Source organism: Argiope bruennichi, chromosome 2 (genome assembly GCF_947563725.1).
Source record: "Argiope bruennichi chromosome 2, qqArgBrue1.1, whole genome shotgun sequence".
Taxonomy (NCBI): Eukaryota; Metazoa; Arthropoda; class Arachnida; order Araneae; family Araneidae; genus Argiope; species Argiope bruennichi.
In genome coordinates, this window is record NC_079152.1 from 59,268,043 (window position 1) to 59,283,094 (window position 15,052).

At 25.2% G+C, this 15,052-nt stretch overlaps 1 protein-coding gene across 2 annotated transcripts; it reads right to left on the minus strand.

Moving 5' to 3' along the window:
• Positions 1 to 1,244: 1,244 nt before the first annotated feature.
• LOC129961891 (transmembrane protein 248-like) lies at positions 1,245 to 14,497 on the minus strand. Of its 2 annotated transcripts, none has more exons than XM_056075512.1 (8): positions 14,383 to 14,497; positions 11,742 to 11,829; positions 9,559 to 9,713; positions 8,139 to 8,460; positions 7,361 to 7,502; positions 2,216 to 2,369; positions 1,984 to 2,118; positions 1,245 to 1,358 (listed from the first exon to the last, which is right to left on the minus strand). In XM_056075512.1, exons 3-8 carry the CDS (start codon positions 9,703 to 9,705, stop codon positions 1,341 to 1,343), a joined length of 918 nt encoding a protein of 305 aa, XP_055931487.1. In that variant the 5' UTR covers positions 9,706 to 9,713; positions 11,742 to 11,829; positions 14,383 to 14,497; the 3' UTR covers positions 1,245 to 1,340. The 2 variants fall into 2 exon arrangements, with proteins under 2 accessions (XP_055931487.1, XP_055931486.1); XM_056075511.1 differs by having other exon boundaries at positions 14,308 to 14,433.
• Between the last annotated feature and the right edge of the window lie 555 nt (positions 14,498 to 15,052).

Sequence of the window (15,052 nt, forward strand, 5' to 3'; positions counted from 1 at the left end):
TTTGTAAATAATTCATTTCATCCAACATGGTTTCTTCAAATAATAGTAAATATGGGTTTATCATATGGTATATATTGGGCACCTAAATTTAAGGTACAACATTTTTGCCTAATTTGCAAACAAATAAATTGAATATTGCATTAAACAATTATACACTGAATTTAAATTTAATATCAAGCATATTTTTCTATACTTTCAATTATGATATCATACACCAAATTGAAAAGCACAAATCATTCTTGGGGCAGTGCTTGCTTAAGCTCATTTCATGATTTCAAAGAGGTGCTGGAAACAATCACCGGTCTTCTCATTGTAGTACCCAAGATGCACTATAAGATTGGAAATCTAACGATTAAGTTGGTCAATTCATTAGCTAAAAGCATTATCAACCATTCAGATAAATTTATTAATATTTTTGGCATATGTATTGAGAATCTTGTCTGTTTATGACAACAGCAGTTAAGAGTTCCACTCTGGAGTACATGAAATATGTGTGATTACCAAACCATGCTTCCACTTCCATTATAATTACATCTTTCAACGAAGTTAGATTGGTGATCTCGTTTCTCATATTTCAGTACAAAATTTAAATCACTCTTCAAAATAAATCCCAGTTCATCTATATAACGTCTGTTCTTTTGGTCAATGTAAATGAGTTCTATTCTGTCATGGATTACAAGGAACATACACAAGTCATTTTGCATACAATCTTTGACTGTAGAGGTCAAATTTATATCATAGTAGCCAGTATTCTCATCTCTTTGGCAGCAAAATAATATGAAAGTCAAGGCACTGTGGCAGTCCCCTTTTTTCAGACTAAAAATAACAAAGATATCTTCCGAAAGCTTTGTTGCATGTGGTTGAACTGGAACAGGTCTCCTCGAAACTGTTTTCCAAGTTTGGATTACCGTTATAAAACAAACTAAGCTTGCTAGCAGCATCAACTTGGTTCCAGTAATTTTTATCCACTCGGTAGCTTTAAAGAAATGGATAAACGATTTCTCTGAGATATTACAAGCATTATTTTTGTATATAAAACTAAAGAGTGGTAAGGATTCATAGAAATTGTCCAAGAACCTATATATTTTGTGGCTCCTATTAAAACAAATGAGATATTCTTTCAATTAATTTATTATCTGATATCTTTCATAAACATATGTTACCTTTATTAAATGGTGAGCTTTAACAAGTAGCATTTTAGTTTTTGAAAGTCGGTGTATTTCATAAAATGACTAAACATAATGTGAAAAAATACTATTTTATTTTAAAAAATACTTTTATAATGTATCTATGTTACAACATACTGGAATATTTACATTGTTTTTTCATTAGTACAGAAGTTAAATATCCGATGGAACCTGTTAAAAAAATATCCAAAATTAATTTCCAAGAGAAACAAGGAAATGTCATTTAAAAAGAAAGACTTGATAACATATATTATTTTACATAAACACAATTTTCAATTTTTGTAAATTTTATATAAGCAATTTTTTAACAGATATATATATATATATTTTTAAATCTATAACCATGTAATTTTTATTAAAAATCTTATAATGCATGTGTAGCTGTTTTGAATTGCATCTGAATTTTCAAAATTTAAATATATTCTAAAATATGTTAAATAGGTTTTGGTAATATATCTCACAATCATCATTCTTAAAATGGTATAAATTGATGTTTTATTTTTAGAAACATATAATAATGGTTTGGTTTAATTTAATAATTTCCTGTGCCAGTTGCTGTTGAAACTAGCATAAACTTTATTATCAACAGTTTTCAATCTAGATTTCAGCATCTTTTCCTCTATAAAAGCCAGTTTATTTTTGAACAAATATTTTAAAAATGTTTTAGGCATATTATAAGACTTATATTAATTTTAATCATTCAATTTCAAATAGAGTTTCTGGGCTATATCAAAATATTTATTAAATATTGCTTTTAAGATCTGCTCTTAGAAAAAAATAAATAAAAATGCAATACCTTTTGTAGAGAATGATAATTCTTTGGTTGTCTGTATCTGCCTCTGATCATAGAGTAGCAAACCAGTGTCATAACCATAACAAACATGAAATAACTAGTATGCATCAGATGCAAGTTTACTACTGAACGATCATGCTGCAAATATCAATATAAATGTCAAAAGCAATATTATAAATCAACAGTCATAGGATACTTCAACGATGTTATTAAAACAGCAAATTAATTGTCTTACCGGACTCAGCATCTCCGTTAATTTAACATCCGGTGTGTAATCTAAGGTAATGCATGTATTTGAATGTCTTTCATCTAAAATTGGAATATCTGAGAATCTAACTGGAATGGATTTTTTGAACAATATATTTTTAATCTGACATCCTTCCGGCGCCCTATAAAAAATAAATATTCTTTAAGAAACTTTTCTATGATAATAATTACATCACTTGTAGATATCAGCTTAATAACTCCAAAATATTTATAATTGTAAAAAATTTCACTGACATTTTAGATTTTGTCAGGAAAAAATATAAATTTTGCTAAATTTTTATTTTATTAATACTTTTTAGAGATATGTTCTGCCAAAACATTGCAACTTACTTTAATTATCCTTAAATATGCAACTTTATGAAAAGCATTTTAAAGAATATATAAAATGATATCTAATTTATCAAACACAATCAATTTAGCATTTAACAAAAAATAATTCAAATGTACTCATACCTATGTGGTGATACTGTCTAAAAAAGTGATAACAAATATTATCAATAAAAAATTATACCAATTTTTTTTTTTTTTTTTTTGCATCTGCAATGAAATGTGATCAATTTCAGCCAATAAGCAGATTTACATATAGAAATTTTTGACCATTTCTTTTAATATTTAGGTGATCATTGCCATTTGTATATCTCAATACTAAATATAGAGGAATGTCAGTTTCTTTATTTTCTCTTCCTATATCATATTTTTTCAATACAGAAAAAACTATGAATGTAGTTAAGTTGCTGTTTCCATATACTTACAAACCAAAATGTTTAAGAATATAATATTTCAGTATTTGAAAGTGTCATTTCATATTAATTTCATTAAAATTTTTAATAATATATCTTAACACTTTTTTATGTACCTGATCACATTGGAAGCTTAGGATTTAACTATCATTCTCCTACAATTTTAAAATGAGAAATTAATTTAATATATTTTATTTCTTGAAAATGTTAAATAGTATTCAATTGGATAAAGTACATTGTCAAAAGGTTATTATTCATTTGATCAATGATTCTCCACTGGCAATAAAAAATGCAAAACTAAAATTATTGAAGCAAAATCATTAAATTATTAAAAATTGAGAGTTGAAAACAAAAATATTTGATTATATTTTATTAAGGCTGAGTTTTGGCAACTAAATTTTTTTTATTTTAATTCAAATGAATACACTTCTTTGATAAAACAGTAATAATAAATTGTATTAGCCACCTTCATCAATCAGCTAAACCTCCCCGTCCAAATAATAAATTAGGTTGATGAAATGATCAAAATTATAAATGATATTATTTTGATTTAAAACTATCAAAAAACAAAGTCAAACTGAAATTGCTGAGTAAAATGAATAGTTAATTTTTATTTCCAAAATAATATTTATCATAAGAGCTTCTATAAACCATGAAATAAAGTGTAATGAAATTGTACACCATTTCAAATAGGCTAATACATTTCAAAAGACAAAATCAAACATGATTGATATATAGAAATTCATATATATCAAAATCAATCAGAAAAAAAAAAGATACTTTTCAGATTTATCAATTTAAATTTTGAAGTTACATTATTGTAATAGTTTTTAGAGGACAAATTTGTTTCTTTTCAGCTTTGTTTGTTAATTTTTAATTAGGTACATATAAGAGTTAAAAAAGAAACTACGTTTTCTACATGACAACCAATTACACCCTAAAATGTTCAGTTTGACATGACAAAACTATTGATTGTCTCCTTGCACGCAATAATATATGCTCTATAATTATATATATATATATACATACAAGTAATCAAAAATATAAGCATTATGAAATTAAAACCTATTTCTGAAACAATCAAAATGTCTACTAATTAAATCAATCTACTAATTAAAACAGTTTGTAATAAAAAAATTTCCTATATTGAAGCAACAAATAATCTGATTAAAAGTTTAACTAATAATGAATTTTCCAAAAACTACTGCAATATTGATATTTTAATAATAATAATTTAAAAAAAATAATAAAATAAAAAGATGATTTGGGATTAATCCTTTGCCTAAAATAAAAATAGACTTTCAGTTGCATATTAAACAACTCAATAGATGGTGCCGAGACCCTCCAATTATTTTTACCTTGAATGATGTAAGCAGAAACAGTGTAATGTGCAAGGAACAAAAATGAACAAGATGGGACACTTTTTGTAAAAAATATTATCTGCTACTGATATGTTCATTCCTTTTTGTTTTAATAATTGGTTATGAGAGTTCTTATATAGTTTATTTTATGTTATTGTATTTTTTGCTTAATTGGTGGTCGTATTCTTTTAATTTATTGTTTTGTTTCTTTTCTGTTAAAAATGGTATATCTCTTAGGCCTTAATTTCAGGGGATCTTCGGGTCATAAGGGGTCAATACTGTTGGACTAAAGTCAGATTCCTCACAGACAAATTCCCTTATTTCAATCCCTGCCTGAGAGTGACCCTTGAGAAAGTCTTCAGGCTGGATTCTCATTTTATTTGGTTTAATTTTGATTCTATTTTTCCTTTTAACTTGGTATTTATTACTAATTAGTATATATATATATACACCTTGTGTCACTAAAACACCTAATTGCACATAACTTTCTTAGTTTGTCCTTTGGGGCATTAATTCATTGTTAACTCCATGTATTTACCTTTCATTAATCCCTTCCCCTCTTCCCCTGTAGTTCACAACAAAAAAGAAAAAGCATTTTCTGAACTTGCAAGAAAGTGGAAAAGTCAAATTAATATCTTTCGCATTGTTTAATGTATAGCATTTTCAAAATTTCTTTAAATACTCTTTAGAATTCTAATGTCATTAGAAAGATATGCATTTTAAGATAATGTAAAAGTCACACTCGTGAGGGAATTCTTTCGAAAGTTATTGATAAAAAAAATTATATACACAAACCAAATTTCTTAATTTCTAGCTAGTTCTTTGAATGTTGAAAAGTTGATAATATTTTTCATCTAATTTTAAAGAGTACATGTTGGAAATTTCATTAAGATTAGACATAAAATGTAAATTAATATAAAGAATACATACATAATATATATATATAATTTATGTATAATTTCATTAAAATAAAAACAGAAGAATGCAAAATTAGGGATTAGGGTTCGTTAGAGATAGCTAATTTTTACAATGCAATTTTTTTCTCTCCATTTTTTTAAAAACATTTCAGATTTAGCATATTAATGAAATGTAGTCAAATCTGAAATATTAGTAATGGAAGAAAATAAAAAAATTACAGTAATAAGTGTAATAAATATATTAAGAGTCAAAGTTATTTGAGAATAGTAAGGTTAAGCACATGGAGAGCAAACGCATTGACAATATCAGATAGGGGACATGGCTCTTTGTCCCAATGTTACGTAACAAAACAAAAGGATAGTTTAAAAACTCTTTTAGATTAAAAAACTTTTTCTAAGTCAAATTTTTTTGTTGAAACATTGTTAAAAACCAAACATTATGAAATAATAAAAATTCAAAATACATAATAGAACATTTTAATCGTGCTTGGTGATCAAGCATTCTGATAATGTCTACAATGCAGGAAATAATAAAATGATTACTTCTATAGCCCCTAAACTTTTAGAGTAAAAACCATTAATAATGATGAAGGATTATTAAGGAACAAAATGATGAGGAATAATTTTATTTGTAATAATTAAAATACATATTCCTTTAAATAATATGGTTTTCCTTACTTCATCTATCTAGAAATGATATAAACTATTTTTGAATGCATTTTTAAAACTAATTTGAAATTCTGAATTAACAAGAATCAGAGTAACTTATTTTTTTACACATTTGTCTTGATTACACAATTTGCAATTTAGTCATATACATATATCTCACATACATAAGTATCAAGTTTTAATAAGCGTATTTATATAATTTCGAAAATTCCAACCAATGTAATAATCACTATTTACGTTATATATAAATGATTGCAAATATGATTACTTTATATTTTAAATAGAATAACTTTTACAGAACTTACATATATTTGATTAAAATAAAAATGCAATTGCATTTTAAAAGACAGTCAGTGTGATGCATTCTATTTCTTTTCTCTCTTTCGTTGCCCATTTTCAATTTTCAATATTTTCAGTATCACATCTAACCACATAAGAGAATTCTTGATTTTATAACTTCCAATTAGGTTCCCTTTTTTGGCCTTCCTATTACCACACTCTTAGATGAAATTTCTATTTCGATGGCTGAAACTTACTCAGAGTTTCCAAAGCATGTTTTAAAAAGTTATGAGATACGAGTTCATTCTTCTCAGCACTTTCATCTGATAGCTAATTTAATGCTGGCAGTTTTTTCTTTATATATATATATTGTGAGAATCCAAAGCAATCTAATCAATTTACATGAATAATAATTCTAGCTGAAATACCAAGAATAAATTAGAGAATTAAAAATTTCAATGGTATTTTTCTTACTTTATTTCCAAACCTAAATTTCCCTATCAGGATCTTTCACAAATGAAGAAAATATTTTTGTTTTTGATGCAACACATAGAAAAACTTCTGTACATTACATTTGTAGATCCTCCCTGGTTAAGAACAGTAAGTACAATATTATTATTTAGACTTCATCTTGCAACTATTCTGTCTTTGGTGTGGTAAATTTAGTGTCTACCATAATTTTTATTAAATTCAATTGGTAAGTATTATCAATCTTTAATAAAGAAAGTTCAGTAATAATAATAAAAAAATTATAGATTAAGGAAAACAAATTCCCATTGTATTTATAGCTGATATGAAATCAACATCACTAAAATATTTTTAAAAATATTGCTGTTTAGTGGACTTCTGACTTCATTACAGAAATTTTTATTTTTTAAATTATTCTGGCAGTTTTGTTCCAATTCTTATTATTTGTATTTAGTAAAATCTCACTGAAGCATAATTATGACACAGAACAAAAATCTCACACACGCACATATATATATATATATAGCCTGGAATAATGACAAATTAAACATTCATATTCCAGAACTTTTTTTTTTAGAATAAGTTTCATATATTATATATTTTCAAAATAAAATATTAAATGTAAAAATAATTCTAATGAGCATGTAAATAATTATAATAAATATGATTCCACGATTACTTTGTTTTTGGAAGAAGCTCAGAAGGCAAATTCATAGAAATGCAAACTTCAAATAAAGAACTACATTTATTTCCTACACAAGTGGTATTATCCAAAGATCGAAAGCTCAAAGAAACATTAAATAGTAGATGAGCATATTTGCCTGAAAAATACAAAACAATTCTTCAGAATATAGTATTTTTTAAATATAGTATAAAATGAAGTAAAAATATTCTTAAGCTTTATTAAATTATTTCAAATATTTTTTATAAATAAATTGCATTGATTAACAAATATAATTATTCTTTAATATTCAAAAATTAGATATATCATATAAAAAAATTGTTTTATCGCATTTTTCTTAATTTATAATTAGGCATAATTTGCTTGATGGAATGTTAAATAAAACACAAAATTTACTTAAGGAGTGTAAAAGGAAAGATATTAAAACACTTTTATAGAAACTAAATGTATAAAATAATTGATGAATATGCAGTTAAATTTAGCTCATTCTATGAAAACATAAACTAATGATTAAAAAACTTATGCATAAAGCATCAGAAATGTTTATTTAAATACAAGAATATCTGATACACCATAGAATAGTAAAATGATTCTTGATGTGACAAAAATTATAACACGACAGGAAAACATTACCATATGCACAATTAATAACATATACAAAACAAATTATAACAATATACAGATTTATGCAGTTAAAATTATTTCTTACTTTCTAATTCACATTAAAAATAATAATAATAAGCAGTATTTTTGGTGAAACAATAAAAAACTATACCTGGTAAACCTAATAATTTTCCTTTCAGTTTGCCTTTCATATTGAATTGAGATTCTGGAGGCAATTTTCCTTGTAATCCAAATGTAACTTTTACAGTCTTTTCAATTAGCGTAGATTCTAGAGAGCTATCATCCATAGCTGAATCCACTACATTAGACAGAACAGCACTCATGCTGTTACTTGCATCCACAACTCGCGAGGAAGATGAATTCAGAGCCAATTCAGATTGTAAACCTGAATCTATCTCATTTTTGAGTTTTGTGTAGTTTTTCAGAGGACACAAATTTAAAGTTGCCATTTTCTTAAAGAATTTATTCCAATCCTTAAAAAAAATTGTATTTAATTTCATTGTTAAAGTAAATAATATAATAATGTCAATATATTATCAGAATGTGAATCTTTATATGACTAATAACTAATAAATTTAATAAAAAAATAAGTTTTTCAGAAATATAGTTAAAATAGTGACATAGAGGAGAAAAAAAATCATATAAAAGTATCATGTTATAATAATGTTAATTTAAATTTTAATAAACTTAAACGGATCACCAAACAAAATTCACACTGTGACAAATAGAATATATAGAATTACAAAAGCAATTTTATTTCACCACATCAAATTTATTTTATATCCTTAATTTTCAATATAATTTGCATCAACTTACAATTTTATTGCCCTAAATTTTGTTAACAAACATCATTCAAAAATCCTTATGTAAATCACAATAATAAATTATATTATAATACAACATTAATTGTTAGAGAAAAGAAGAAAAATATATAAAAAAAATATTTTTCTAAGACTAAACAAAGACAATTTTCATACACAAAACAATAAAAAAAAAACAAGAGATTTAAAGAAAGAAATTTGAACCACTCAAATGCAATAAAAATCGCTGAATAATATTCATTGAATTAGAATTTTAGATAAATAATATCAGATACATTTAAATACCAAAACTAAGAACTTTTCAGCTTACAGAAATAATATTGCAATAAATAAAATAATCATTTAACTTTATTGGTTAAATGATTATTTATTAAAAGCAAAGAGGAATACTTAAATCAAAATAAATAAAACTGTATGAATAATAAAATATCAGAAAACACATATGAATAAAACTCAAGTTTAAGTAAAAGTTCTCAACAGAGAATATTTTAAAAAATAGAAATACTTTTAATTTAATTAATATATCATCCAAATGTTTTAGATTTGTTAAATGTAAAATGAATATGCTATTTTATATTATAATTATTTTATAACCTCAAAGTATGATAAGAAAATTTTACAGTAAATCCAAGCAAACTGCATTCATAAAAATTACACCAAAATGTAATTAAATTAATTTTTACATGCATTTAATTTATTAAATAATCAATGAAAATGATTTAATGCTAAATAAATGTAATAAAAACATACCATTTGAACATCAGGATTCGGAACTTCTTGTTCTCCTATAATATAAGCTAACACTATCATGGTACAACCAAATGCTGTAAGGCAAATGATAAAAACAACTAATGGTGGCTGGCTTGAGATGAAACTCTGATTGCCATTATAGCCCATCCTTCTCTCTGAAAATTAAAGCAGATTATGCATGAAATCGTTTAGAGAAAAAATACTACTCATATTTAATAGCAAATGAAACACTTTACTAACATGTGAGTTTTAATCTATATGGAAAACATATTATTGATCTTTAAAAGGAAGAAATTGGTAGATAAGAATTTGACAAAAATGTTGACGAAAAAATACAAAAACTCATGAATAAAATATAAGATCATTTATCTTAGTTTATATTTTCAGATTTCAAAACTTACTTTCCTTGTTTACATCATAGCATTTTCCATAACCTAATATCATGATTTTCTTAACTCATACGAGCATGCTTTCCACAGCAACACATACACAACTCAGATACACTTTGCCATGAGTACAAAAATTGGTTCATCATATTTAGAACATAAAAATTAAACTGCTTCATAAATTTTACTGCCCTTCAAAAACAAAACCAATAAATTCTAATTAAAAGCATTAAAATTTAGTTCCTTTCAAGTACTTTTTTAATGTTCAGCTACTTGAAATCATAAGTAACATTTTTAAATACTAAATTGGTTAGGCTAAACTAATTTAATTTTCAAAAATTTATAAGTTACATTATAATAAAAAAAATATTTCAATACATTCCTTAAAATAAAATATTATAAAACTCTTCAATGCAATATTTCCTCATAACTAACCAGGGTGTGTAGACAAATATTATTTTAAAAAATAAGCATTTTATAAATAATTTTTACACATCTTCAAAGAAAAATAAGAACCAATCTTAATTAGTACTTTTGATTAGAGAATTATAAGTTTATTGAAATAAATTAAGCTGAGCATTTACTAAATAAGTGTCCAATTCAAAACAAATATAAACATAAAATACCATGAGTAATTACTGAACATTTTTCACGAACATTAAAACTAGTTATCTAAAAAGTTGTTTTTTAGGATTATTTCTTTACTAAAGAATTTTAATTGCACATTTTAAATTATTTAATTACACTACAGTTAGTTGTATTAATTAAAAAAAATTATACTACTATATTTTTAACATTCTAGTTCCTGGAAGTAAACGTTAAAAATATAAGTAAACAAATCTAGAATATAAAAATTATGCTAATTTTACAAAATAAGTAATAAGTCTCTTTTTAGATTTTTCCACACTCTGTAAATGAATTCAAATTTCTCACAAATAGCTTTACTTGGCTCATTAGATTTTGTTAGTAGCAAAAAGTTTCTGGCTTGTAGAACAAGTACTTTAGCATTATATTCAATTTCAATAATTTTCTTTTCTTGTAAAAAGATCGGGAAATCAGGGTTCAAGTTTCTTCATGGCATTGGCCAACAGTTTCGCCATCTGTTCCTCCCAAAAATATGCAATATTTTGAACAGGTTGATGTTTCTAACATTTTCATTTCTTTGGCATTGTTTATTAAATGTATTCTACCAAACTGCTTAATGTGATCATAGAGAACATACTGTAAAACATATATTTTTTATTCTAATTTTCCAACTCAATAATTTTATTAATATTAAATCCTCTTTCAACCTTTCCTTATATTAAATCTTCTTTGCTTGTTCACGATAAAAAATGATTTTTTAAATTTTTCAACAAAAACAACATAAAAAATTGCAAACTATAACAAAATTTTCATTCATCTCAACTGAAGAAAATAAAAGCAGCAAATTGTTAATTTTGCAAAAATGAAACTGATCATTTCCTAGATATTATAAGAGAGTAGTTACTGTATTCCTATCTTGGAGATAAGATTAAATAAATATTAATTAAAATGAAAAAAATTCTCAAAGTTATATAAAGAAAACCAGTAATAGAAAAGAAAGAACTTTAATGAAGATGTCAAAAAAAAAAAAAAAAAAAATGAATAGAATTTGCATATGTCTATTAACAAAAAAAAAAAAAAAAAAAGTCAATAATAAAACTGTGTAAAAATTAAGTTGATTTAAAATTAGATCAAACTGATGGTAATAATCTATTCATTAACACCATATGAATTTTAAAATAAATTTGATACAAAATTAGGAAGTTTAATTACCTTTTACGTAAATAAATCTTCAGTTAAAAGACGTCATCCATTTCACTTTCATGAAAATATATCTTTTACATGCTTTTTAGTCTTGGATCTATAAAAAATATTTAAAAAGATCATCACATGATATGTAATTATATAAATAAAAATTTTAAAGTATATTAATTTCTATTATTTAATAACTGAATAAAAACTACAATATATATAATTATTCTTAATTGGAAATAAAAATATCAGCACTACTGTATTTTCCAAAGATGTCATGTTTCATTAATCGAATATAGTTAATACTTAAGTAACCAAATATCATTATATAGTCTACTCTGTTTTATTGAGACACATTAGGATTAATAACCGCTATTTTATTTCAATTAATGAAACAAATTCTATAGAAAATTAAGATATAAGGATTTTTCATGTAGTATTTTAACAAAACATTGAACAGAAATGAAAGTTATAAAAAAATGTTAATATCCAAGCCTGCGATGCTTAAAACAGAAAACCATTAATCTAATTATACTTTTTATTATCTTATCTTTTGAAAGTCCAATTCTTTCTTTCTCTAATAACTCATTCATTACAAAGATGATTTCCTTCTTGTAATAATCAAATTATGGTCAATTTGGATCTATTAGTTATCTCAACAATCATTGGATAGCATATATTAAATGATGAATTTTTAATTTTATCCAAGAAAGCTATTTTATATGAAAATTATAATCCTTTAAATAGGATTGCCATAAACTGGATGAAACTTTGTTCATATATTGCATGCAAAATGGCATAGAAATAGAATAATCTTTTCCTTCTTTAATATGTATGGAAAAATGACTAAAATGGAAATATCGACATAAAGGCAAAAGTAAAGAATACACCACAATCACCAAACTGCAATTTCTTAAAAGTAATAAATTGCCAAATGTTTTAATGTAAATGTCTTTTTTTTGGGGGGGGGTGATATTTGTGATATTTAGAGAATTTTTGAAGCACAATTTGGCTAAGACTAACAAAAAAAAAAAAAAAAAAAAAGATTGTGCAGTATGTAACTGCATGGATGGAAATAATATTTTAAATTTACTTACAAAAATATTATTTCTATCCAAGTAGTAACATCAGTTTAGTATGATGCCAGAATTGGAGAGACTTTATCTGGAAATACATCTGTTATTTTCACAATTAAGATTTTAAATAATGAAATAGTTTGCTCTCTTTTCATGATGCTCCAAATAAGGAAAACAATTTTTTTCCCCTTAAAGAGTAGATTTAAAGAGCATTTAATTACTAGCAGGTTAAAAGACTTGTTTCAATAATTTCTAACATCAGAATCTAATTTTGCCATCAAAACAAGAATTTCATGATCAAGACAGGATTTGATTATCACGATTCCTACATTTATCATTTGCAAACTTGATTATATTTAGGAATCAAACAAGAACTGTATGCTATTTTTAAAGTTTGTCTGATTTTTAGGGAAAAAAAATTTTTAGCAATTAGCAACAGCAAATTCAAAAACCAAAAGAAATTGGCAGCAAAGAAAAAGAGAAGAATCAATAGAATAAGTCTGGGTCCTTCCTAGTTACAGCGACCCCCAAAGATTCAGATATTAAGATGATAATGAAATGACAGCAAATTTACTGCATGAACACAAAAGTGTTATTACTTATCAGTTTGTGATTAGAAATCACAGCGGCAATCTTGACATAATCAGACATCAAATAAGCCAACAAGTTACAATAATAAAGAAGTAGTGAAGTTTGAATATCAAACACAAAAGAAAATAAACTTATGTTAAGCAAGTGAAAGAATTTTGTCTTAAAATTCTACACAAATAAGTCTAAAAATACTACAATGAAATAATACTGGAAGATATTAAAATTATACTGAAAGAAAAGAAACATGGCCATTTCCTCTACTTTTCCCAAAAAAATAGATGTATATGAAAATTTATATTCTAAGCTAAAAAAAATATCCTAGAAGAGCACCAAAAAAAATTCAGTCTTAAAATCCTTTAAATTTTTTCTTTATATATTTTTTTAATTTTCACCTAATTTCTAAATAATATATCCCTTCAAGAACAATTTGTGTGTGTGTGAGAGAGAGAGAGAGAGAGAGTGTGTTATAGCATCACAATTAAGATCATATTTATTTTTCACAAGTTTATTGGTAGCAAAATGCAATTGACAAAAATATGATCATTGCCAAAAAGAAATTAATATTAAAAAAGGGGGCAAAACGACATTTTTGCTCTATCATAATAATATAATTACTCAAAACTGCAAAATTATCTAATAAAAAATGTATTAAAATAATTTTTTTAATTATTTTTATTAGACTGTGAACTGAAATAATTTATCTCTTTTATAACATTATATAGATTGAACTAGCAATAATTAATCAGAAAAGCAATTGAGAGCGTTGTAAATAGCAGCAATTATTCTTTACATCAGATTATATTCAGTGTTAATAAATCACTAAGTGAAAAGTGTACCTTCCGGATTGTGCTACAGAATTAAAATCAATGTTCCGCTTAATTTTATTACTATTTTTTTTCAGTGAAGAAAAGAACACTCACATAATAAATTTGAAACATGCAATTCTCTGAAATAATGTGAATTATGTGGTTTAAAAAAAATAATAAAGATTATACCGATTATGTACACACACGCACAGATGAGACTCGTTAACCGGAGGACGCTTGAACCCCCCATTTGAAGTTGAAAAGGGGGAGCAGTGGGGGGAAGCAGCACTGGAGGACGGATTTCATTCCGGTAGTGATGGAAATGGGGGAATCGATGTATGGTTGCTTTCGGAAAAGCTTTTTTCGCCAAAATTTGAAAATTTATTTACCCGCCAAGAATGAAGCGCATTTTTGGAATGTATAGGGTGGAGTGTGGATGAATGTCGGTTGGATCCATGATGAAGGCAGACCTTATTTATGCACGATCTTTTTTAATAAAAGAATAATTCCGTGTTATATTATATTTATTTTTGCTCATAATTAAGTTTTATGAATCTAATTTTTGACTAGAAATTAATGTTGACTGTGGCTGAGAACAGTGGGAACTTGGGAAAGCTGAATTTTCTACAGGCGCCTTCTATTTATAATTAATTAAATGGCAAGAAACTAATATGTTAACTCATAATTAAATTCTATCTTCTATTGGTTTGTTAAATGAAATTTAAAGATTTCACAAAGTAATGGAATGAACTTACAAGTTTCATTTAAATTCTTAATGGAAACTAAAAATGGTGCTTTATTCGGAATACAAATTCGATGTAGTTTTCATTTTATTTCTTGCAATTTGGCTGTATTCATT